This window comes from Monodon monoceros, unplaced genomic scaffold (genome assembly GCF_005190385.1).
Source record: "Monodon monoceros isolate NGI ecotype Baffin Bay Population unplaced genomic scaffold, NGI_Narwhal_1 Super_Scaffold_20, whole genome shotgun sequence".
Taxonomy (NCBI): Eukaryota; Metazoa; Chordata; class Mammalia; order Artiodactyla; family Monodontidae; genus Monodon; species Monodon monoceros.
Window position 1 is genome coordinate 132474708 of NW_021703777.1, and position 25555 is coordinate 132500262.

The following is a 25555-nucleotide window of genomic DNA, read 5'->3' on the forward strand; positions in this document are numbered from 1 at the left end:
TAGAAAAATAGACTTAAGGACATATTGACCAATTGCAATTTGTGGACTTCGATTCTGAGCCAAAAACAAACTGAAGGGAGGAGAAAACCCCTTATGAGGCAGTTATGGAAATTTGATTCCTGACTCGATAATTAGCAATACTAAAGAATTATTATCGCTATTATTATTATTATTATTTTACGTACAGGCATTAGTAGTAGTAGAAGGTTAAGTGGGTGGGACTACAAACACAAGACTTGCCAAGAGTTGATAATTGGTAAATCTGGGTGAGGGCACACGAAGATTCCTGACACTGTTCTCTCTACTTTTGTTTGACATTTTCCACAATATAACATTAAAAGGAAATACGTATATATATATATATATTTTTTTTTTTTTTAAGATGAGGAAGTTTGTGTTTTTGAATGACTTTGAGTGGACATTAATCATGTGGCTGAATAAAATAGCTAGAATTACGGTGATTCATCCCGTGATCATGAGGAAAGTCTACCAAGGATAAAGCCAAAACATTCCTGATAGTAGTGGGTTGGCCCAAAAGTTCGTTCGGTTAATGACCATGTGGTCCAATAAAGTTCTCGGTGACAATGACAAATGTGTCTTTTACTTACAACCAAACGAACTTTTGGGCCAACCCAGTAGAACAGAATAATAGAAATAACCTGGTCCTTAACAACTGAGCCACAGAATAAACCAACCCGGCAGCTGCCTGACCTCTGGAGAGCTGGTTAGATAATAACTATCTCTGTTGTTTAATCTCTTTGGAGTTGGTTTCTGTTCTTTGCAGCAGAAAGCATCCTAACTAAAACAGTGGAGGAGAATGCATTTGTGTGTGTGTGTTGAGGTCGTAGAGTGGTACCGGGTAGTGTTTCTGCCCTATCTTACAGAATGTTTAGTGAAACAGCATCCCTTAATTGCAATGATTAAGTCCTTGCAGTTATTATTTCTTGCTAGCTCTCAAATTCCAGAGGGATTAAACCAGCCAGTTTATCATCTTGCACCTATATCCTACCCTAGTTTACCATGGGTGAAAATCTTAGCAACCGCACTGCTACAGAAGGCCAGGGAATAGCAGTCCTCCACCTACCACCAGGGATGGGGTCCTCATCGCCATCCAGCTGGAGAGTGATACAATTCCAGAACCCTATTCTTGGGGTCTGCTTCCTGGGACCACATCCAGTACAATGATCTTAGGTGGAGTTCCTAGAAACAGAGCTTGAAACAGGAATTTGGAGGCAGGTGATTTATTAAAGGAGTGCTCCCAGGGGAATAGGAAGGAGGCAAGCGGGATAGAACAAGGGGAGAAAGCTAAGCAGGGATGTAATCTCAGCTGGAAACCAGCTTCGACTGGGAAGCTCTGCGTTGTCCCTCAGCGAAGGCTCCACCTTTTGTACCACCAGAGTAGTCATCATCAACTGTGAGCTGCCTAGGGTGAGGTTGGGGGCGGGGGGTGTGTGTGACACTCAGAGCAGCTAGGATTAAATGTACTGGCCCAATTAAAGGGATCTAGTCAGAGCATCAGTAGCATCCACTACCACTTCCCAACTTACCTGAGTAGCCGAAATCTTACTAGACCCTGCGTGATCTAGCCCACCCTTGCATAACCATTCTTTCTCTCTGAAATTGTCTCCACCGCTCTCCCTCTTTTTCATTCCACTTTAGCCACACACTGGCCACCTTGCAATTCCTCAAATTCTCTAGCATATTCATGTTTCAGATCCTTTACCCTTCTCAGTCCCCTCATCTGGGATGATTTTCCGCTGCTCTCCCAGCAGCCCCGCCCTGCCATGTCCTCATGACTAGGTCCCTTATACATCCTTCACATTTATACTCACAAGACAGCCTCTTAGTAAGGTCTTCTCTGTCTGCCCTAACCAACACTTATAATCCCTTTACTTTCATTATTTTTCTTTTCAAATACTTATCAGTATCTAACATACTATATAGTTGTCTTATTTATCTTGTTTATTATTTATATTTGTTTAGAGTATTTATATATACCCTAGAACATGAGCTGGGAAGGGTAGGAATTTTTATCTTTTTTTTTTTTTAATCTCAACACTTAAAACAGTGCCTGGTAAATTACAGGTGCTCAGTTAACATTTGTTGACTCTGGGAATGAATGAATGAATGAATGAATGACGACTGGCAAAAAGTGCCAGGATAAATGCTGCTTGAAGAGAATTAAACTGAAATGGAAAATACTGGCACAGCCTGCCGTGTAATATAGATGGGAGAATGGATACATATATTGCCCTATGCAGAGTTCTCCCTAGATGATGTTTTCTTTGATAACATTGCAATGTTCATGTGATGTTATGTGTGTATATTAGTATATACTATTTATACATATAAATATTAGTGAATAATAATAGAAGCACTAAAGATTTTCCAAATTTATTTAAATGAGTTCAAATCAAAACTCAAGAATCTAGATTTACATACATTAAAGAAAGGTAAAATTATAGCAAAATTAAAGTGAATGCAGGTTGTATAGATAGCTCAATTCCTATGATATAAAATTTAAATCCACAGGTGAAACTCTTTAAGCTCTTTACATGTCATATTCTGATCCCAGAGAGTAGAAAACTATTCAGCATGCAAAATCTCAAATCTCTCGATCCTGAAATCTATCAGTAGATACCCCAAATCCTCAAGGCACACTAACATTTTCTAGAAAAGAAGCCTTTTTAAAATCTAAGGTTACTGAAACTACAAAAACACCTATCAGACCCTCTGTGGCATTTTTTGCCCACGTGTCAATCAGCATGAGATTAGCCTTGGGCTGAGGCGGCCTCAGAACAAACACTGGCTTCTTCCTGTAAATCAGCCCCAGCAGAGGATTCTGACTCAACTGGAGAATTCTCTTCTAGTTCAGCATATTCACCACAGCTTTCGTTCTCGGTTGTACCTTTATCACTATTGATGGCAACAGCTTCATCCCGAACTGCGCTGGTAACCTCTGACGTGGTTTCAGTGCTGACCTCTGCGGTTTCTCCCGTCCCCGCATCTGTCACCTCTGACCCAGTTTCAGCACCAGCGGCAGTGGTCTCCTTGGCAGCGGCCTCCACACTGTCTGGACAGGGGGAAGCCTCTCTGATGACTGCAGCTGTAGCGCTGGGAAGCTCTATGGCATCCACCACCGGAGCTTCCCCTAAAGGTACTTGGGGGACTTCTGAACTGGCTTCCTCGGCACCCACAAGGTTCTCTGTTTCACCTTTAAAATTTAGTCCATTAAGCAAAGTATTAATTCAAAGAGCATGGGAAAACGGTGAGACACTGTGCAGTCATTTAAAAAAAATGAGACAGATCAATAAGTACTGATATGACATGGTCTTCAAGGTAGTCTGTTCAGTGAAAAAAAAGCAAGGAAACGAGCAATGTATACAGTATGGTACTATTTGTGTTAGGACAAAAGGAGGGTAATATAGACCTAGGGTTATATTTGTAGAGACCCTCTCCTGGAGGACACAAAGAAACTGGTGTTATTGGTTGCCTCTGGGGAGGTAAAATGAAGGGTCTGCTCTTCTGAAAACCCTTTTGACTCTGTTGAACTTAAGAAAATAATAATTTCATGTGATTATTTATTTTAAATACAAACCATGAAAATAAACAGGCAATGTGTCATGTGAAATAGCATGGAAAAGTAGCTAACTTACTAGCTGATGACTCGGAAAAGCCACTAGTCCTCCCTCAACCTCAGTTTTGTCATCTGTAAAATGGGGATATTAATAATACCTACCTCACGGAACTATTGGGAGGACTGACTACAATAATATGTATGAAGAGGGGTTTAAAACCAAGGAAGTGTTATGGAAATGCTGTATTTTATCATTATTACAATCAGCCATCTCATGATTATATTCGATAACGTTTACTAATGATATTCTGTTTCTTATTGTTCTCATGACTAAAAGGTTAAAACTGGTCCATGACCAGCTGTTTTCTTTGTCCCTAAATAGTGATCATGGTGTTTGATAATAATGGCCTTATAGTTGAGATGGAAAAAAGTATGGTTTAAAGCAAGCAGTTTAGGCAAGAAATACACATTAGGGTGAAAATGTCAAATTTCTGTTCTTACAAGTTGCCATTTGATCAGTCAGATCAACTGAGGGACTCAGTAGACATGACTGAATCTACTAATGTCACTGCACACAGGTGGTCTTAGCCAAAACTGAAACAAAATTTCATGACTTAAAAAAAATTAACGAGAGAAATGAAAGGTCAAGCTGCTGAGAGAGACAGATACTAAAATTATGCCTGCATGAATGGAAACCTGAGTAGGGGAAAAGTAATATTACCACACAAAGAAGTCAAAGCTGCTGGTCAGCAGATTAAATGTACAATGTTTTCATTTACCAAATGCCCTCATCCAAAACCTCTAACAATATTCTTTAGGCTTTGGTTGGACTTTCCCTTCCTGAATGAACTTCTACCCAGAGTCATTTTGGATTAAGTTAGTAAAGAAGCCAAAAACAAATACTGTCCATTGCTAGACTAAGATAATGAAAATCAGTGCCTCAAGGAAAAAGAAAAGAGTAAATTCACTTTACCTGGAAGTGGATGTAACTCTGCTTTGGTTTTTTCTTTCAAATTCGTTATATGATCGCTGTGTTTGGCTTTCTCTGATGTGATTCTCTTGTAAGTCTGAAAGTAAATGTGTGCTTAAGTTTATTTCTTGAGCTCTAAGATTCATCATGCCAAGTTTAAAGCTATCTACAGTTCAAACAGGAGAAACCAATACACACCATCTACTCTTTTATTTCCCCTCTGGAAATCTTTGTCAATAAGTAGAATGCTTTAAAAAAGGAAAGAAACAAATGTTCTAACAGAGGTCAAAGATAACTGAAAACACACAAGGTGGATAGATAAAGACCAAGAAGAAAAAAAAATTATGCTAGAATCAAAATATTCTGACAGGCATTTGCGAATATCCTGTGGCATTTATCTCAGAGTAATGAAAATTTATATGCACACGAAAACCTGTACACAAATGTTCATGGTAGCTTTATTTGTAATCCAAAAACTGGAACCAGTCCAGACGTCCTACAACCGGTGAATCGTTACACAGACTGTGGTACATCCAGGACATAGGACACTACTCAGCCATAAAAGGGATGAACTATAGATACAGGAAACAATTTGGATGAATCTCCAGGTAAATTATGCTGAGTGAAAAAAGCCAATCTCAAAAGGTTGCACACCTTAGGATTCCATTTATGTAACATTACTATTATTATTATCAATATTTTTGGTAATGTTCTTGAAATGACAAGAAATAGAGAAATACAGATGAGTAGTTGTCAGGAGGAAGGGAGCGGGAGAGCAGGCGGGAAGTGAGTACAATTACAAAAGAACAATACATGGGACCCTTGTGGTGATGGGACAGTCTTGTCTCTTGACTGTGGTGGTGAATACACGAATCTACACATGTGATAAAATTGCTTAGGACTAAATACATGCACTTGAGCGTACACACACACACACACACACACACACACACAAGTGCATGTAAAGCTGGTGGAATCTGAATAAGGTCTATGGATCGTATCCGTGTCAGTTTCCTGGCTGTGATATTGTTTTATAGTTAGCAAAGATGTTGTCACTGGGGGAAATGAGCTCTCTCTGTATTAGTTCTTATAACTGCAGGTGAAACTCAATTCTCCCGCAATGAAAAGTTTTCCAAAAGTCTTCCAAAATGACCCATTTGTAGACCCCAATGAAGATTCCTTAAGTCAGCTAGGTTTAGTCATTAAAAGCAGTAATATGACTGACCCACAGGTTACTTGAGAAACAAAATTGGTAATAAAGCTATCTTAATCTTAGATACAACGTGCAGGCCTCCTTTCATTTCAAAATCAAGTAGTAATCTCTGGCGTATTCATATTAGACAATGATATTTTAAAAATGAAAACCTCGGGCTTCCCTGGTGGCGCAGTGGTTGAGAGTCCGGCTGCCGATGCAGGGGACGCGGGTTCGTGCCCCGGTCCGGGAAGATCCCACATGCCGCGGAGCGGCTGGGCCCGTGAGCCATGGCCGCTGAGCCTGCGTGTCTGGAGCCTGTGCTCCGCAACGGGAGAGGCCACAACAGTGAGAGGCCCGCGTACCGCGAAAACAAAAAAGAAAATCTCACTAGATAATATTGTTCATATTATCTCAGCTTAAAAAAATGCTGGTAGATATTTCTCTCTTAGTGGCAGGTAGGATGACATTTTAAAAATTTGCATATTTATATGTAGTATTTTCTAAATTTTTAATCATTATAAACCATTAACCTCATTAAAAGTTATCCTATGCAAATTACAAACCATTTTATAGTATGTTAAAATTAGACTGTGAAAATGGAAAACTCCATAAGCTCGGGGGTGGAAATGTTGCAAAAGTGGCCCTTGAACAAACCCTCAGGGTTTGGTGAATTCTGACTTGAATCATCTGGCTTTGAAACACACAGAGCAAACAGGATCAGCAGGAATGACAGTCAACATTTTTGTATAAAAGCAGGGACTATTTTCCTAGTGGGGTGGGAGCTCCTGACTTGTACACGGAGTCAGCACCCTCAGTTCTCAGTACAGTAAAGCTGAACCTGTGCCCAAGTTCATGTCCCTGAAATGGCCATCCCAGCAGCAACATCCCTAGGACATTAATCTTATTGTTCAAGGGGCTAAAACACAATTTAGCTGCTAAAGCAGAATCAAAGAGATATAAGAATAATTCACACTCATGTGTAACCCAGAGGATCTATAGCTTTTTCAAATCGAACGTTATCAAGCACACAGTAGAAGAAAGGTCTATTAGAAGAGAGAGTCTCAAAATTAGACTTTGAAGTTATTTCCAAATGATATTTTGTATTTATTAAATGTAAGCATCTAAAATCTACCACAGCTTTTAGAAACCAGTCTGGCATTTTGCTCTCCCAAGATACCCAGACCCTCAAAACATGGAAGTGACCTGGGCCTTTCTCAGATTTTCAGAGGCTCTGGTAGTAGATTTTACTTGGAAATGAAAAAGTGCTCTTGCCTAGGGAGCATCTGTGGATTCAATTCAGATAAACCTAATATAGAATTTATTTTAGTGCAGGACAAGGAAGGGAAGGGGAGGGCTAGAATATGGGTTTTTGAGTGCCTCAGGTTCTGTATTTCCTCCTGAAAGTAGCCTAAGATTCTTGGGAATGAAGGCTTCCAACATTCCAGATAAAAACTACATAATCTGGGCTTCCCTGGTGGCGCAGTGGTTGAGAGTTCGCCTGCCGATGCAGGGGACACGGGTTCGTGCCCTGGTCTGGGAAGATTCCACGTGCCGCGGAGTGGCTGGGCCCGTGAGCCATGGCCACTGAGCCTGCGCGTCTGGAGCCTGTGCTCCGCAACGGGAGAGGCCACAACAGTGAGAGGCCCGTGTACCGCAAAACAACAACAACAAAAAAACTACATAATCTTAGAGGTGGAAAGGGACTTAGAGATCATCACCCTGTCCAATTTCCACTCCCACTGTGAGAGAACAAGGCCAGAAAGAGCTCTCAGGCGTAGCCAGTTTCTAACCAGCCAGTTAAGATTGCTTTTGCAAAGGAGGATTTAGCGGACTGCAGAGGTTCATGTCTGGCACTGGTAAACATGATTAGGGGTGTAGCGATGTCCAGATGAAATTTAGTCTTCCAGCTTCCCACATAATCCCATGGCCTAGTTTAATCTGTTTTCCAGTGGCCTATATCCAACTATAGCAGCCCTAGGCAGTGAAATCAATATTAAGCAGTAGAAAGATGGTAAAAGCAAAGGAATCTGGGTATGAGTGAAAGCGGGTAGATTAGTGGAAGACAATAATATAAGTGACATGTTTGAACTTTCCTGGCTTCTTGAGGCTTTCACGTTTCTGAAGAGTAGGATATGTATTTTGCTTTCATTACCTACATAGTCCTTTAAACTGCTCCTAGTTAGGACTAAAAATCTCTTTATGCATATTTCTGTAAGGTCAAACCAAAATGTAGTGATTGTGTAGTCTTATGGTTCCTGAAGAATATATACTTATTCTCATTTTATTCATAATAAAGATTAGATTTCAGTTTAGAAAGTTTATGGCAAAAGGAGGAATGATTCAAATCAATAGGATTATTTATTTATTTATTTTTGGCCACACAGTGCAGCTTACGGGATCTTAGTTCCCCAACCAGGGATTGCACTGGGCTCACAGCAGGGAAAGCGCTGAGTCCCAACCCCTGGACCTCCAGGGAATTCCTAGAATTATCTTATTAACTCACAAATGTTTCTTTTTTTCTTTTTAGCTCCAAAATCATACTATTAAAAGCTTTGTTTTACGGTGATTACTTGTGGGGAGTGGATAAGGAAGACCAGGGAGGAAAACATTCTTTTGATTTTATATATGTCTATTTTGAATTTTAAAAATATATATAGATAAATACTACTTTTAAAAAATAAAAGTAAAGGGCTTCCCTGGTGGCGCAGTGGTTGGGAGTCCGCCTGCCGATGCAGGGGACACGGGTTCGTGCCCTGGTCTGGGAAGATCCCACGTGCCGCGGAGCGGCTGGGCCCGTGAGCCATGGCCGCTGAGCCTGCGCGTCCAGAGCCTGTGCTCCGCAACGGGAGAGGCCACAACAGTGAGAGGCCCGTGTACCGGTAAAAAATAAAAATAAAAATAATAAATAAAAGTAAAGATGTAAAGCTAATAAAAAACTATGGAGACAGTTAAAAGACTAAGGGGAGAGAGGGAAGAATGAATGGTTGGAGCACAGGGGATTTTTAGGGCAACGAAACTACTCTGTGTGCTACTGTAATGGTGGATACACGTCAGTATATATTTGTTAAAACCCATATAATGTACAACACAGAGTGAACCCTCATGTAAACTACAGCCTTTAGTCAATAATAATGTATCAGTGTTGACCCATCAGTTGTAACAAATGTATCTCACTAAAGCGAGGTTGTTGATTTGGGAAAGGGGGGCAGAGGAGTAAGAGGAAGTATATGGGAATTCTCTGTACTTTCTGCTTATTTTTCTGTAAACCTAAAACTGCTCCAAAAAATAAAGTCTATTAATTTATTTTTGGCCGTGTTGTGCAGCATGGGGAATCTCTGTTCCCTGACCAGGGATGGAACTCGCACCCCCTGCAGTAGAAGCGTGGCGTCTTAACCACTGGACCACCAGGGAAGTCCCATAAAGTCTATTAATTTTTAAAACGTTTCTCTCTCAAAACAGTTCTTGTCAAATGTTAATAATAGTACCTACCTTAAAGAATTGTTGTAATAATTAAATGAGCCATGAGTCTGTCACGTGGTAAACACTCGAATGTCAGCCATTAGTACTGTTAGTATTTACAATAACATTGTTTTTAATGAAAGTCATCCATAGTTAGTGGTATTAAGTATTTTATACTTAAAAGTTTTTTTTCATAATCTTGTATATTTAATTAATCCCATGTCTTGATCTTGACATTGCTTTGAGTTTTACCACAGGTTGTAAAATATATGAATTCCTGAGCACCAAGGTTATTAAAACACTTACATAATATCCACCAGCAGTGACTGTGACACCTACAACCAGATAATAGATCATATTTGATCCAGATGATCCAGGGAATTTGTTAGATGACATCCAGCGAAGAGATGCTAGGAAAACAAGTTTAAACACAGTTAGCTCCACCACGGGCAAAACTATTTTAAATGATTACATCCAAAAAAAATTTTTTACCCCTCAGTGAACCTAGAATCTATTAACATCAACTGATTTTAGCTTAAAGGAATACAGTATTACAAGGTAGGGTAATAATTCCACTTGACATTTTCTTAATCTAATTTGATAATTACTTATGAAACCTGTCATCCTGATGCTTCGCATCATGCTTTACTTCGAAGGAATGCAGACGTGTGTAAGGAGAAATGACAAAGCATTAAACAATTTTAACAGTCAAACGAGATGCATGTGAGCAAAAGAAATCCATTTATTGTATATTCTACACCACAGGATTCAATGGAAAAGATATTTTTACAAAAAATTAATTAAATACATTTGTGCTTAAAGTTTATATGTTAAATAAAACATTTATGTTGAAATCCAACACATTTCTATAAATCTATATTACAAATGTAGACATAGAAAGAAACTCTAATTCTTCTAATATAAAACCTTTAAAGATGGGCAGATAGAAGCTTTTTAAAAAAATTTTTATTTATTTTTTAACATCTTTATTGGAGTATACTTGCTTTACAATGGTGTGTTAGTTTCTGCTTTATAACAAAGTGATTCAGCTATACATATACATATATCCCCATATCTCCTCCCTCTTGTGTCTCCCTCCCACCCTCCCTTTCCCAGCCCTCTAGGTGATCATAAAGCACCGAGCTGATCTCCCTGTGCTATGCGGCTGCTTCCCACTATCTATTTTACATTTGGTAGTGTATATATGTCCATGTCACTCTCTCATTTCATCCCAGCTTACCCTTCCCCCTCCCCGTGTCCTCAAGTCCATTCTCTACATCTGCATCTTTATTCCTGTCCTGCCCCTAGGTTCTTCAGAACCATTTTTTTTTTTTAGATTCCATATATATGTGTTAGCATACGGTATTTGTTTTTCTCTTTCTGACTTACTTCACTCTGTATGACAGTCTCCAGGTCCATCCACCTCACTACAAATAACTCAATTTCGTTTCTTTTTATGGCTGAGTAATATTCCATTGTATATATGTGCCACATCTTCTTTATCCATTCATCTGTCGATGGACACTTAGGTTGCTTCCATGTCCTGGCTATTGTAAATAGAGCTGCGGTGAACATTGTGGTACATGACTCTTTTTGAATTATGGTTTTCTCAGGGTCTATGCCCAGTAGTGGGATTGCTGGGTCGTATGGTAGTTCTATTTTTAGTGTTTTAAGGAACCTCCATACTGTTCTCCATAGTGGCTGTATCAATTTACATTCCCACCGTATATAAGCTCTTTTAAGACAAATGTTGCCATAAGGTCATATCTAAAATAGAAGGGCAATTTTGTACAAACTAATAGAAATAGATTAAGGTACTGTATTATTCTATTTAAATATATTAACTCTATAGTGCTAGAATCTGTATATACCATATGCTATGGAATTGAAATTTTTATAATAGACTCAAAGCTAGAAGAAGCTTAAAGTTCATATAGCTCAAATTCTCTATTTTAAAGATAAAGAGGGACTTCCCTGGTGGCGCAGTGGTTAAGAGTCCACCTGCCAATGCAGGGGACACAGGCTTGATCTCTGCTCTGGGAAGATCCCACATGCCTAGGAGCAACTAAGCCCGTGCGCCACAACTACTGAGCCTGTGCTCTAGAGCCCGTGAGCCACACTACTGAACCTGCATGCCACAACTACTGAAGCCCACGCACCTAGAGCCTGTGTCCGCAACAAGAGAAGCCACTGCAACGAGAAGCCCGTGCACCACAACGTAGAGTAGCCCCTGCTCGCCGCAACTAGAGAAAGCCCGCGTGCAGCAACGAAGACCCAACGCAACCAAACATAAATAATAAATAAATAAATAAATTTATATTTAAAAAAAGATTATAACTGTAGGGACTTCCCTCGCGGTCCAGTGGTTAAGACTCTGCGCTTCCAATGCAGGGGGTGCAGGTTTGGTCCCTGGCTGGGGAACTAGGATCCCACATGCCGGAGGTGCAGCCAAAAAATAAAAATAAATAAAACTAATCTTAAAAAAAAAAAAGAGTATAACTGTAAACACAACACACAAGGTCCCTAGCCTCAAAAAAGATGGAAAAGATATACAGGCGAATAATTTTAGACAAATAATTGCAATGCAGTATGACAAATGCTGTAATAGATGAAAGCAGAAGCAACAATAGCATGAAAACGCAGTGAAAGAACTCAGCTAGCTGGCTCAAGGTAACTGCCACGATTGAAAAGACGTGACCTGAGCTTTGAAGGAAAGTAGGAGTTTGTCAGATAAACAAGGGGAGGGAAAGTTGCATTGGAGGCAGAAGGCAGAGCGTGTGCAAAAGCATGAGACTCAGTGTGACTAGGAAAACTCAACGTATTTTGATGTGGCCTGACACAGAGAATAAGGGTGTAGGGACCTGGAAGAAGTTATGATTTGCAGAAAGCAAATCTCAAGACATTTGCACAAACTACAAATCTCCATAGTAGCAAAATTGGGAAGATTTTGTATATATGTTCTTAGTTTGGACATAAATGATCATCTCTTAGAAAAGAACAATTTTTCCCTACAAATGTGCCCTGAGAGGCTATGGTAAGAGGTTATGTCTTTGACTTCTAGTGGAGCTTTTGTTGGTTTAAAAATACAGCTGTTATTAAATAGGGAATATATAGCTTTCATAGTTGGCAACCAGTAATAAATATCAAAAAGTTTTTTTAGGGCTTCCCTGGTGGCGCAGTGGTTGAGGGTCCGCCTGCCGATGCAGGGGACACGGGTTCGTGTCCCGGTCAGGGAAGATCCCACATGCCGCGGAGGGGCTGGGCCCGTGAGCCATGGCTGCTGAGCCTGCGCGTCTGGAGCCTGTGCTCCGCAACGGGAGAGGCCACAGCAGTGAGAGGCCCGCGTACCACAAAAAAAAGTTTTTTTAAATAGGAAGAAATAGAGAAAATTACAGAGGTTTAAGTAAAGACAAATACAATTATGGCAGAGTTATTTAAAAGAGCAATGAAATGGGAAATAAATATTTGGTAAAGATTAGACAAATTTTAGCATATTCATAAATGTGAAACAGATATTTTAATTTTTGCAGAAGACTGTCTACACGAGAAAATATTTACAATATATTAAGTGAAAAGTTATAGCAAAATGATCTTTACAGGACTATCCCAGATTACGTACATTGTGGAAGCAATGTACATAAGAAAAAAAAATGCAGGAAGGGGGAAAAAAGGTCTGGAACACCACGTACACTAAAATATAGATAAATAGTGGTATTCACTAAGTGGTAGAATTACAGGCGACTTCTAGTTTGTCTTTCTGAGTTTTTTCGGTGATCTACTGTAAACCTAATTTATTTATTCATTAAAATTTTACATTTTTAAAAGCAAAAACCAGAGAACAAAATTTGATGAGGCACGGTTAAAATTTTATCCTTCAATAAACTGAAACAATTTCATTTTTCATCCAAATTGGAAGTACCAATACAAGGTTAATGTCCATGACCGAAGCCAAATTTCCAGTCAACTACAGTTCTGAAAATACATAAATGAATCAACACTACAGAAAAGTAATTAGATGAAAATGAGGAAAAGACCAGCACTGCTACAACCAGTATTGCTAACTACCTGTTCAGAATTTTCAAACTTCTTTTCTTTTGCCCCAAGTTGGGGAGGAAATTATTTGAAATATGTGTAGCTACCAAAAAAGGATGTGTATGCGTGTCCGTGAGGACGGTGAGGGTTGCGTTCAGAGAGCTCGAAAGGCCACGGTCAGGGCCTTTTCCATCTCCCCACCCCCAATCACAACAGCCCCGTTATCTTCTGAACTTTCAAAGGAATGGCTTCCCCCTATTTCACCAGCGAAAAGTCTTCTCTGTCTTACTCGGCATAGAGATCAAGGAAAACGAAGACTCCTTATTTCTGTTACTGGAGGCAACTTCTTCTCAGTAGCATTTTAAGAGAAAACTAAAGCTAGTTACACATACCCTCCTTCCCTCCCACCATCACCATCACCACCGCAGGCCTAATCAAAGTTGAAACAAATTGGCCATGGAATTTTCCGCAGGAGTCGTTCTCTTTCTCCCCGACTCCAAAGCAAGCCTTAGCAAGTGGGGCAAAGTGAAGGGAGAACTAAGAACTTTCCACGAGGTTGTCTAAGAGCCAGCGCCCCAGTCTGGGACGGAAAAGAGAAGGAAGATGCGCGACGACTAGTAAAGAGCCGGCTGGGGCAGAACTGTCCGCGAGCGCAAACCTGGGCGCAGGGCCGCCGGCGGCTGGCAGGGAAAATGCTCTCCTGCTCACACTTCAGCACCTACGATGGCCCAGGCCCTAGGCTAGGCGCTTTCGTGCGTATCAATTTTTATTTAATAAGCTTCCAGCTCGCACTGCCACTTCCCCTTCAGGAAATTCGCTCCCTTTCCCGTGCTTTAGAAAATCTACAGGTGATGGATACAGGGTGGGACGCAGCCCAACAGCTGGAGGGCTCCAGATCTCTCTGCAGCCCCTAAGGAAAGCGTTTCGAAGCCCCTTCCTCACCGGGGATGCCACGGCTCAGGCTCGCGGCTGCCGAGTCCTGGACAGGTCTTGAGTCTATTTACTCAGGAGCATTTACCCAACTTTTCCGCGGCCGGCACTGCCTTCCGCGCACCCTGCCGAGCCCGCAGACCAGGGTCCATCTTCCCACCCATTCCTCTGCTTCCTCGTGAAGTTGGAGAGCGCTTTGGGCCCTGTATTAAGACAAGGGGTAAGCTTTGCCGACTCTCGCCAGCCACTTTTCTAAGCGCTGTTACCTACATATTAACTCATTAAAACTCATTAGTGTCCCCATTTTGCAGATGAGGAAACTGATGTGAAATCACTTGCCCAAGATCAAGACTCGAACCCAGGAAATCCAGTCCGGATCCAGAAGCCGCGCTGGAAAGGCACCCTACTTCCAAAGTCTCCAAGAACTTCGAGGTGATTTCCCGGCCACCCTCCCCCCTCTTCCCCGCACCCCCACCATCCCCATCCCTATCCCCAATCTCAGGCTTCTGCTGCCGGGGTTGGCTTTGGCCCACGAAGGGCTGGCGGGAACCGGCGCGCCCGCGCGATCTGTGCGCGAGGCACCTGTCCTCCTCAGGCTTGGACGCCGGGAAGAGGCCCCCCGGGCCAGCGCCTGCGACTCACCGTCCTTCCGGAGCGGCGCGGGGCCTGGGGACGCCCGCAGAGGCAGCGCCAGGGTCTTGGAGACCGCCCTGCGGAGGTACATCGCGCCCGGCTCCCTGCACGCCGCTGCCGCTGTAGCCCCGCGGTGCTGCGGGGCGCGGGGAGCCCTGGCGAGCCCCGCCCCGGGGAGGGGCGCTGACCCCTGCCCGCCCCGCCCCGCCCCCGCGGCACCGTGGGGGATGTGCGCCCGGGTTGGTCGTGCGCACCGTCCTCCCTCAACCCAATCTGCAGGCTCTGTCGCCTTCGCCTGGGCCCGAGAAGCCGATGGTGGCATCTCGGAAAAGGGATGGAGAACCGAGAAGTCGCCGTCATCTGCCTGCCCTGTACTGTTCCAGTCAGTGGGACTCCTCAGAGCAGGCTGAGATGTCTCGGGACTCGCGTCCGGAATAAGACACAGACAAGATTTATCATGCCGTGTGCAAGCTGAACCCACTTTCTCTCACGCACTCCGCTAGCTTTCCTAGGAGTGGAAAGGGTAGCTGGAAGTTCCCTGGAGATGGAGGAGGGGGGTAGCCTCAGCCTCCCATTAGTGCTCTGGGTGATGTTCAGAATCCTAAGAAAATTCCCGCTTAATGGCTGAATTTCTAGGCAATTCACGATTACAATGACTTTTAAATATAAACTCCAAAAATGCTGCATATTCCTCTATGGGATGTGAAGCTAGTATTTCCAAATCAACTAAAAACACTGAATTATTAGTTTCTCCCTCCAGATTTCAATCACTTGCCTCATTGTGGCGACAAGAATCTGTCATGGTTTGAATATGGAAACCAATAATTTGTGCTTACAACATTTTCTAAGTGATTAATCTTTGGAAGGCACCATTTCCTACTATTGTAACCCCTTAAGTATGTTTGGCACTTGACAGTTTATAAAGCACTTTCACATAATTTTCTCCTTTTTTATTTCATCCCTCTGAGGAAGGTGGCAATTACTTGGTTTAGCAAACGACCAGGTGGTGGGGAGGAATTTTCAAGGACCGATGGTTATGATTTTTTTTTTTTTTTAAAGGACATGAACATAGTCCTTCTAGTTCCAAGTTCTCTTGGCATGTTACAGGCAAACTACTTGCTCATTTGCTAGGTGAATAACTAAACACTCCTCAGAGGTTCTCGTTCTGAACCCAATTCTAATGATATTTAATATAGTCTCATTTAAGGAGTACAAGCCAATGATCAGAACTAGTTTTGTTTTTTTTTTTCGGTATGCGGGCCTCTCGCTGTTGTGGCCTCTCCCGTTGCTGAGCACAGGCTCCGGACGCGCAGGCTCAGCGGCCATGGCTCACGGGCCCAGCCGCTCCGCGGCATGTGGGATCCTCCTGGACCGGGACACGAACCCGTGTCCCCTGCATCGGCAGGCGGACTCTCAACCACTGCGCCACCAGGGAAGCCCCAGAACTAGTGTTTTGATGCTCAGTCACTAGCTATTCCTAGTGATTAAACCTTAAGAGCAAATAGTAATCTGTGTTAATGAGAGGTCAGATTTAGACTTCCAAGCCCCAAAGAAGGGGCTAGACCCAGACCCTCCACCAAGAAGTTAGGTAGTCCTGAAAGTAACAAAATGCAGGTTCGTACACTTGCTACCTTTGCCCAGCATCAAGTACACGTCCTAGAATGAACTGCTGGCAGCTAGTACAGACTGACAAATCAAATCAAATCTGCGGGGAGAGCTCCTAACCATTTCCAATTTAGTGCAGCTCAACTTAAAATTAAAAGAGAAAACAAATCTGTTTACCACTACAGCTCATTCCTTCTTTGGTCTACTTAGGGCTGAATTTTGACTTCGTTGCCAGGGAGAGGAAATAGTAAAAGGCAGTAAATGCATTTTAATGAGTATCCACATGAGTAAAATGTGGATAACTCCTTTATTCATTGTGTTGCTGTCAGCTGTAAAGCACATTAGGTATAAAACACGCTCAGCTAGTTGGAGAAGGCAGGGCTAGACTCTGACTTCCAGCCTAAGCCGAAGCTCCAGGCCCACTTACAATGTTCTGATGCCTCTCAGCGCGCACACGATAGGATCCATTATAGTCCACCATCTCATCATATGGTAAGGTCCAGCGGGGAGTTTATCATGTCCTCTAGGTTGGATGTGGCCATCCCAGCTGGCAAAGGCAAGAACTGTGAGATAAATAGTGCCACTTCTCCAGATCCCTTTTCATCTTAGCTAAAAGCTCATGCCTCTTGGATCAAAGGGAATTTGCCACCTACTCTACTGCTCCTGTAGGATATGTGGCTTTCCATTTTGATGTCAAACTCTTCCCACATTTTGATGAAACACTTCCCAAGAAAGGACATGCCTGTGGGGTGTCAAATTCACTCTGTAGCAAGCTGTTTCTCCAGAACCCTGAGAGAATTTTAACAGTAGGTCTTCGCTATACAAGACTCTTAAGGCTGAGACAGTAGTTTCCCAGCTGTTAGTCACACTGTTTATAATGCTGCCCTTGAGCACATCCTTGACATTTTTCTTGGTCTTGTTGGGAAAACAAGAACTTAGGGTTAGAGTTAACTTGGTTTATCTAAGATGATCTCCACCTAACTTTGACTGTTGACAAAGACAGTATTAGTTCTGAAAACATATTGTAAGAGAGGGAGCTCACAAAGCTCCCTAACCACTGGCACTATTAGTCATACTTACTCAAGGCTTAAGTTCCATATAATTAAAGGCAATTTTCAAAGACTGAGTGATTTCCTAGGCTCCACAGAAAGCTAGAAACAGCTTTTTTTTTTTAATATTAAATCCCTAATCTATAACCTGTACTTTCAACAGATCAATACGGATATAAAGTGAAACAATTTAGAAGAGTATCTAGGAAGACAAATTGGAAAGCAATTTGAAGAAGTGCTGATAAGCACGCTTTTTAACATCTTTACTGGAGTATAATTGCTTTACAGTGGTGTGTTAGTTTCTGCTGTATAACCAAGTGAATCAGCTATACGTATACATATATCCCCATATCCCCTCCCTCTTGCGTCTCCCTCCCACCCTCCCTATCCCACCGCTCTAGGTGGTCACAAAGCACTGAGCTGATCTCCCTGTGCTACGTGGCTGCTTCCCACTAGCTATCTGTTTTACATTTGGTATGCACGCTTTTGATGGCCTAAAATATTTCGATAAAATGAAGGAGAAAGGGCAATCAAGATGGTAAATTCTTAAACTATTCTTGGAGGTTCCTCAGTACTCTTCCCATCTATTCACTTTCTCTTCTGTAGTAAAATAAACATGACATTCCCTACCCCTTCCATATTATTTTCCTAAGGCTACCATAACAAATTACTACAGACTTGGATGGCTTAAAACAACAAACTTTATTCTCTCACAGTTCTGGAGGTTAGAAGTCTGAAGTCAAGGTGTGAAACATGCAGGCGAGAACCCTTCCAGCTTCTGACGTTTACCGGTAATCCTTGCTTTCCACATGCATCACTCCAGTCCCTGCCTCCATCATTCCTGTCTTCTCCCTGTGTGTCTGTGTCTTTTCTCCTTAGAAACATACCAGTCACATTGGACTAAGGGCCCACTCTACTCCAGTATACTCATTTTAACTAATTATATCTGCAAATACCCTATTTCCAAATAAGGTTACATTCTGAGATAATGGGGGCTAGGACTTCAACATATCTTTTTGGGGACCAAAATTTAACCCATAACAACTTCTTATACTTAAAACTGAGCTCCTATAGCTTGTTTTTTTTTTTCTACGGCAACTTAAGAAACTAACTTAATGACTATCTCACAGACACTGAATCTGAAAAAAAAGGTCCGATTTTGATCTAATAAAAAACTTGACAACATTTGACATATGAATTTGTCTGTTATCTTCTTTTTTATGGAAATTCTTTTACATTATTGCTAAAGGAACCATCATTTGACCAAGTTCTTCTTAGGAGTTGTGTATCAGAACGATTCTTGTTCAGTCCAGCTAAAGCATCTCAGTTTAAGAGACTACTGACTGTAGCCCTCTCTTTACAATGTGGGCTGGGGAAGAGATGGTCTGTGTGCAAAGGAAATAAAGCACATAGGCAGAAAGCAGAGCCAAGAGCAAAAGTCTGGGTAACATTTGAATGCCAGGCCCCAATTATTCCTGGGCTCAGGTGCATGCCTGTTACGGCAGTCTGTGAGTCACTCTGTATCCTCATAACCTTCTTTTAGTTTAATATAATTTGAGTTAGGTTTCAATATTTAGTTTAGAAAGCACCTCTCACCAGTGCCCCTGTGTGGCACAACTCTAGGAGGTGTTACTCAGAGTAATCTGCATCTGTACTGTCCAATACAGCAGCCACCAGCCCCACGTGGCTATTTAATGAAAAGGAAATAAAACTAAAAAAAATGCAGTCACATTAATCGCATTCCAAATGCTCAGTAGCCACATGGGAGTAGTGGCCACTATGCTGGCTAGCACAGGCAGAACCTGTCCATCACCGCAGAAAGTTCTGTTGGACAGCCCTAGTCTTCGCGAATGGCTCCCCCTGGAGTTACAGAGGCACGATCAAGATGAAAGTCCACACAGGGCAGCTTTATTTTCAAGGCCCGACATACAGTAAATCTTGCTTGTTAAAGCTGTATTTTATTTCCAACTAAGGTTATCAGTTTCCAGAATTTCAAGTGTCTTAGAGTTTTCTGTTCCCTTTAGGGATGTGAATTTTAAGTGTCTCTTTTAGGGTAAAGTTCCTTGAACTGGGAGTTGATACCTGACTTCTTGGTCCATTACCACGTGACAGTATTAGTTTCCTACTGCTGCTATAACAAACTTAGTGGTTTAAAACAACACAAATTTATTATCTTACATTTTTGTAGATGAGAAATCCGACATGGGTCTCACTGGGCTGAAGTTAAGGTGTCAGCAAGGCTGTTCCTTTCCGGAGGCTCCAGGGTAGAATCTCTTTGACTTCTCTGTCCCTTGGCTCTTGGCCCTCTTTCATCTTCAAAGCTAGCAATGGCCGGCTGAACCTTCCTCATGTCACACCACTCTGACACATCCTGGTGCCTCCCTCTTCCACTTCTAAGGACCCTTGTGATTACATGAGGCCCGACCAGATAATCCAGGATAATCTCTCCATCTCAATGTCAGCTGATCAGGACACTTAATTCCATTTGCAACCTTAATTCCCCTTTGCCTAACCTAACCTAACATAGATACAAATTCTGGGGAGTAGGACATGGTCATCTTTAAGGGTCCATCACTCTACTTTCCAGTGATATTGGGCAGATGACTCTTTACCTCTGGTTTTTGCATTTGTAAAATTATGGAATTGGTCTATATGACCCCCTAAGGTCCTTTCCAGTTCTACCACCTAGGACTCCGAATTGACAAAAGTTAATAGTTACTGTTTTATCTGGTCTTTCACTGAATTTGGATTAAATACTTACTCTGAGATAATGTAACTCTGACTTTATGTTCAGGAGTGACTTCCAAAGGTATTGGGCCATGAATCTCCCATAGTAAGTGTTGGCCAGAGCCCAAAACACAAACAAAGCCATTTATAAGGCAATGAAACTTTCTATTTAACATCAGAATGGAGATACAAATAATACACTTTCAAATGTATAGTATTAATACATTGTTTAAATTATATGTTAAGGAAGTGGCATATAAATAGGTGTTAACTGATTCACACGAAAGGGTTTTAATGAGGGATAAATGAAGTGTTTTTTCATTTGTCTCTATTAGCTCTCACCAACTCCTTTTTTTGAATAGTCTGTTATTCATTGGATGAAAGTCATATGAGCAAAAAGAGCCAACTGTGGCCATACCAGTGTGAAAAACAGTCACCCAAATGAAACTCATTCAAACTCAAGGAAATGGAGTCAGAAGAAACTCTGGTAAGAAGAAAATAGTATTTGGGTTCTTTTGTATTTTAAATAATAGAGTAGGAGTAGTTCTATCATCCTGATCACTAAATAAGTGTTCTGATTAGAAATCAGAAGTTGATAGAAGGACTAAATCCTCAGCAGTGATTTTTTTTAAAATCTATATCCTTAAAAAGTTTTCTTACCAATGACCCAATTATCAGATGGCACTTTCCACATTAAAATACTTCTAGTAATTTACGTTAGAATTGACATTTTATACATTGTCACAATGTACATAATCTGAAGAATACAGAAGTATTTTTTAATTTAATTATGTGAAACACAAATGCTGACTTGACATATGTTCACATGTAACTCTTTCTCTCAGTTTACAGCTCAACAGATTGGTGAATCCAGAGGAACTGCTATAAACACTATATACCTATAATGGAAAAAAAAGAAAACTGTAGCATTAACCAGCAGAAGTAATATTAAAATTAGACCATTCTGAACAATGCACCTTAAAGTGTCAGGGGAAGTCTAAAAAAACAAATCCACAAAGAATATCAACTCCTCATTTTATCTAAATTTTAGCAAAAAAAAATTTTTTTTTAAATCTTAACTACAGGAGTAGCAAAAGCATCTGGTTTTGATTTAAAAACCTATTTCATTTTTATCTCTTGATTGACTGAAGTAGTGAAATGGGCAAGGTGATAATAATAGAACAAAATGTACACTTGTGATTTCTATTTGATTCTTCAGCACATATAAGTTATCTACTTTAATCAACCTAATCCAAGAAAGCTGAGATTTATAAGGACGATTTTTCATTTTACAAAAGGATTAATATAGGATTTCTTTAAAAATATTTTCAGAAATATGGCACATATATACATATAAAATAAACTCACTCTTTTAAATAACAGACCATGCAGTGTATTCTATCTTATTCACAGCTAGGTTTTATCAGGAATTGTCCAATTGGGTGTTAGTTGTAATGACAATCATAATAAAATCGTCATGCAGTAAGAAGTTTAACAATTGAATGCCCTGTGCTCATGGAATTTTACACTCAAGTGTGGTATATGACAAACAGGTATTAAGAAATACATACACAAACAATGATAACTTGTCCTAAGTGCTATGAAGGCACTGTGTACAGCACTATTAGATTTAAGGAAATATGATTTTGGTTTCATTCTTAAGCACAACTTCCTTTGAACACAGTCAAAGTGTAATGATTAAAAATGATTATACTAAGAGATCCTTGAGCCAAGGTATTAAAAATTCATAAATTTGTCACAGACAGGAATATAGGTGCTAAAAAGTATAAACCTAATGAAAAAAGTCAAAACACATTATTTAAAAAGAGGTCAAACTTGCATAGTCTATTCAATCCTAGAAAATCACATACTTACTGTATCGGTATTTCAAAAGTTTATTCCAACCCATTTCTTCTTTCATACTCTAAAACATCTTCATTATGTTGTTTTATGAGCTAGAAGCAGGTAAGAGTTAAAATTAGAAATGCAATCTTCCTGTCAACTTAAAGAGGAGAAGGAGAAGATCAACTAATGATATTTATATTTTGCAAGAGAAATAAGGATAGATTAAAAGAATTACAACTATTCTAGTCAGAAATAAAAGGCTAAGGGATACAAAAGTCCAAAAGCTATGAATGATATGTACTTGTTCACCACAATCTGACATACTATAAATTTGAGAAGGCAACCCTTAAAAGTTTAAATCCAACTTCTGCAAATAAATTACTTCACTCAGTGGGTAATTAATGGAATGGAGAGCCTTACCACAGAGGGGCTAAAGCAACAGGACAGAGCAGAACCTGGTTATTAGATGGGGTTGGTGGATGTGTACTATACTTCTAACCTCAGAAGTATGAAACTGTGAGTGAACGACCAACCCACATCCCCCAACTATATATGTATTAATTAGATGTCACGGAGGACAGCCACTTTCTCAGAACCACTGTCTGACAGAATATGCAACTAGAACCATGGCTGATATAGGGTGACATGTGTTGCAAAGATCCAATATCAATCAGAGCTCTCAGCAACAAGTTTCTTTTTAGGAAAAATTTAAGAACGTATAAAGTTACATTATAACAAACATTATTTTGAAAGGATTAGTTACTAAGTTGTAAGTAACTTTCAACTTCTCTTCCTCCTTTCCATGTCAAAGAGCTGAACTACTTTAATGAAAAAAATCCCAAATAAGAGATCTAAGAGCTGGAAGTAGGCGGCAGTGGAGGAAATTCCAAAACAAAAAATTTAAATACTAATGTAGCACAGATACTTTTAAAAATTTTATCTATGGAGAGACAGTATTTCACAGTGGTCTACAGTATAGCTCTGAAGTCAGGGAGAACTTGGTTTGGCAAATTAATTTCTCCAAGTGTTTCCTACATCCGTAAAAGGTCAATAATAATAGTACTACCACATAGTGTTGTTGAAAAAATGAAACAAGTTTTTACAGGTAAAGCATTTGGCATACTGTAAACAAAGACAAAAAAGAAAGAAAGAAAGAAAAAGGCTGCTACACACTAGGTACAATTTCCAACAATGTATTTACACAAACGTTGTTAAAATCTTATATCTTGTAAGTCCAATGGGATTTAATTTGTATAGCTTGTTCCTTTACGATCTGTCCCTATGGCATCTGAAAAAAGTGCCTTCATAAAACCCCAACCTGCCTCCATCTTTATTAAGAAATAAACTAAAGGATAATATGTAGTAAAACTGCCATTCACGACAAAACCAGGCGAAGGAACAATGACAGAAATTTCAGCCTCATTATACTTTCTCGATGCCTCTGAAACCTTAATATTTTTTAGTCCTTGGAGAAATAGATTATTAGCAGTTACATAAATAACCTATGGTATGGGAGATTTGCTGCGCAACACTCAACCTCACACCGGTACTTGTCCTCTCCAGCGTGCTGGAGTAGCACGATTTAAGGGAGTATATACTTACATAGATCCACAAGAAAACGGAGGTGCCCAAGGTCAGTCCAACCTTCAGCCAGTCAGGTCTGCCTTGTGGCGGTTCCCGAATGTAGAACTTTGACCGCGCTGAAGCTGAAATGGGACAGAAAGGGTCTCTAAATCTATAACTTATCACCCTGTAGGGATAAACCTGACATTTACATGCGTATTGTCCCTTTTAATTCCCCCTTCTACTTCCTCATTTAAGCAGCCACAGAAAGAGAGGTTCAGAGAGGCCTAGTAACTCGCCCTGGGCCACCAGCAGGGCCAGACCGGGTAGCGCCTTCAAAGCCTCGTACACGGGCTTTGGCGACCCTCCGACGTCTCGGGGGTGGGCGGATAGAAGCGCCCCCGGGAGGGTCTCCTTCTCCCGCGTCTGCAGGAGGAGGGACTCTCCATTCGCCGAGACCCCGAGGGGTCGGACGGCACCGGGAGGAGGGTGGGCGGCGGCTGACAGGGAGCCGAGGGTGGAGGCAGGCGTGGGCTCCGGGAGGCGGGCCGGCGAAGGTCACTGCCGGACAAGCCCGGGGCGCAGCCGCCTCCTGCCCCTGCGGGGCTGGGTTCGCCCTGGGAGCCGCAACCTGGAAGGTTGGGGCGGCCTGCTCGAGGAGGGACACTTACAGCCGCTCGGGAGCCTGGCCGGTGCCAGCAGCTTGGAGAAAGGGCGCAAAAAGGCGGACAGCGCCATCTTGCCGGGTTGGGCTCCGCCTCCTCCAGCCCCGCCGCTCTCGGGGGTCGGCGTCCGGCCAAGCGCCCCCTGGCGGGCGGAGGCGCGGAACCGCGGGCTCTGCGGCCGCGCCGCGTGCGGGCGCTAACCCCAAGAATTGGAGTTACCGCCTGGTACTCTAGCTCTTCTGGTCTCAGCCCTCAATCTGCACAGTGGGATTACGAAGGAGGTGATTACAAGGGGGAAAATAAAAGGTAGTTTAGCCGCGTCTCTGTCCTCGAAGAGTTTATTTCAGACCCCCACCCCAGGGACACTTACAAAGAGAGTTACCAAAATCTTCCTGCGTAAGCCGGGAAACTGCAAGTGAAGGGGGTTGAATAGTAGCATTTTGATCGAATTCGGTGTTTCAGGCACTGTGCCTTAATGCATCATTTGATTTACATGCACTATCATTTCACTTTCACAACGGCCGCAGGACACGCCGTGATTATCATTCTCAATTTATAGATGAAGCTCAAAAGACAAGCTCTTCCTCCAAGGTGACATATTATATATACCCCATATTTGAAACGACCTCTTAACAGTTCCCAAAGTCTGTTTATACGCACTAGCACAGTAAAGCCTCACAACCCTGTGAGGAAAAGAGAATCCTAGTATTTCAGAAGTGCCCCGACCAGTTCAAGACCACACAGCTGGGGAAGTTGGGACTCGGACTTAGACCACCCAACAGGTTTAAACAGTCCCCTGAGGCCATAAGCTGAAGAGCAGGCTCAAAGTGCCAAGTTCAAAGCGCCATTCGTGCTCACCTCTTTTTAGCTATATGATTTTTAGGCAAATTACTTAACCTCTCCATGCCTCAGTTTTATATCTGGAACAAAACACCTACGCTATAGGGTCGTTGGGAAGCTTAGAGCGTGTCTGGTGGTTTTAAACAACTTGCTTTTGCCTATCTCTTTGATACCTATTGTACTGACCAATAGGTTTTATTTTTCACAATTGAACCAGATTTTTTGTGCATTTAATTCTCGATTCAAACTGAGGTCTAAAGGCCATGTAAAAATATGTATATTTTTACATATTTTAATTAGGTTTAATCTTTTAAGCCTAATGTCATTTGGGTTCATTTTAAGGGCAAAATAAATGTTAGCAAATCTCTTTTTCTTTCTATACTTTCCTTAGCAATGTTATTGAAAAAAATTGTTTACCAAAACAGTAAAATAATCGTTCTATGTTTTCTGGCTCATTTTTACATG

At 41.4% G+C, this 25555-nt stretch overlaps 2 protein-coding genes across 3 annotated transcripts; both read right to left on the reverse strand.

The window, feature by feature from the left end:
• Positions 1-2486: 2486 nt before the first annotated feature.
• MGARP (mitochondria localized glutamic acid rich protein) lies at positions 2487-17749 on the reverse strand. 2 transcript variants are annotated; one of them, XM_029235536.1, is made up of 4 exons: positions 16829-17749; positions 9508-9611; positions 4551-4644; positions 2487-3214 (listed from the first exon to the last, which is right to left on the reverse strand). In XM_029235536.1, exons 2-4 carry the CDS (start codon positions 9595-9597, stop codon positions 2772-2774), a joined length of 627 nt encoding a protein of 208 aa, XP_029091369.1. In that variant the 5' UTR covers positions 9598-9611; positions 16829-17749; the 3' UTR covers positions 2487-2771. The 2 variants fall into 2 exon arrangements, with proteins under 2 accessions (XP_029091369.1, XP_029091368.1); XM_029235535.1 differs by lacking the exon at positions 16829-17749 and adding an exon at positions 14806-14896.
• Positions 17750-20905: 3156 nt separating this feature from the next.
• On the reverse strand, positions 20906-24378 carry NDUFC1 (NADH:ubiquinone oxidoreductase subunit C1). Its single transcript, XM_029236034.1, has 4 exons — positions 24257-24378; positions 23625-23728; positions 22053-22132; positions 20906-21076 (listed from the first exon to the last, which is right to left on the reverse strand). Exons 1-3 carry the CDS (start codon positions 24321-24323, stop codon positions 22073-22075), a joined length of 231 nt encoding a protein of 76 aa, XP_029091867.1. The 5' UTR covers positions 24324-24378; the 3' UTR covers positions 20906-21076; positions 22053-22072.
• Between the last annotated feature and the right edge of the window lie 1177 nt (positions 24379-25555).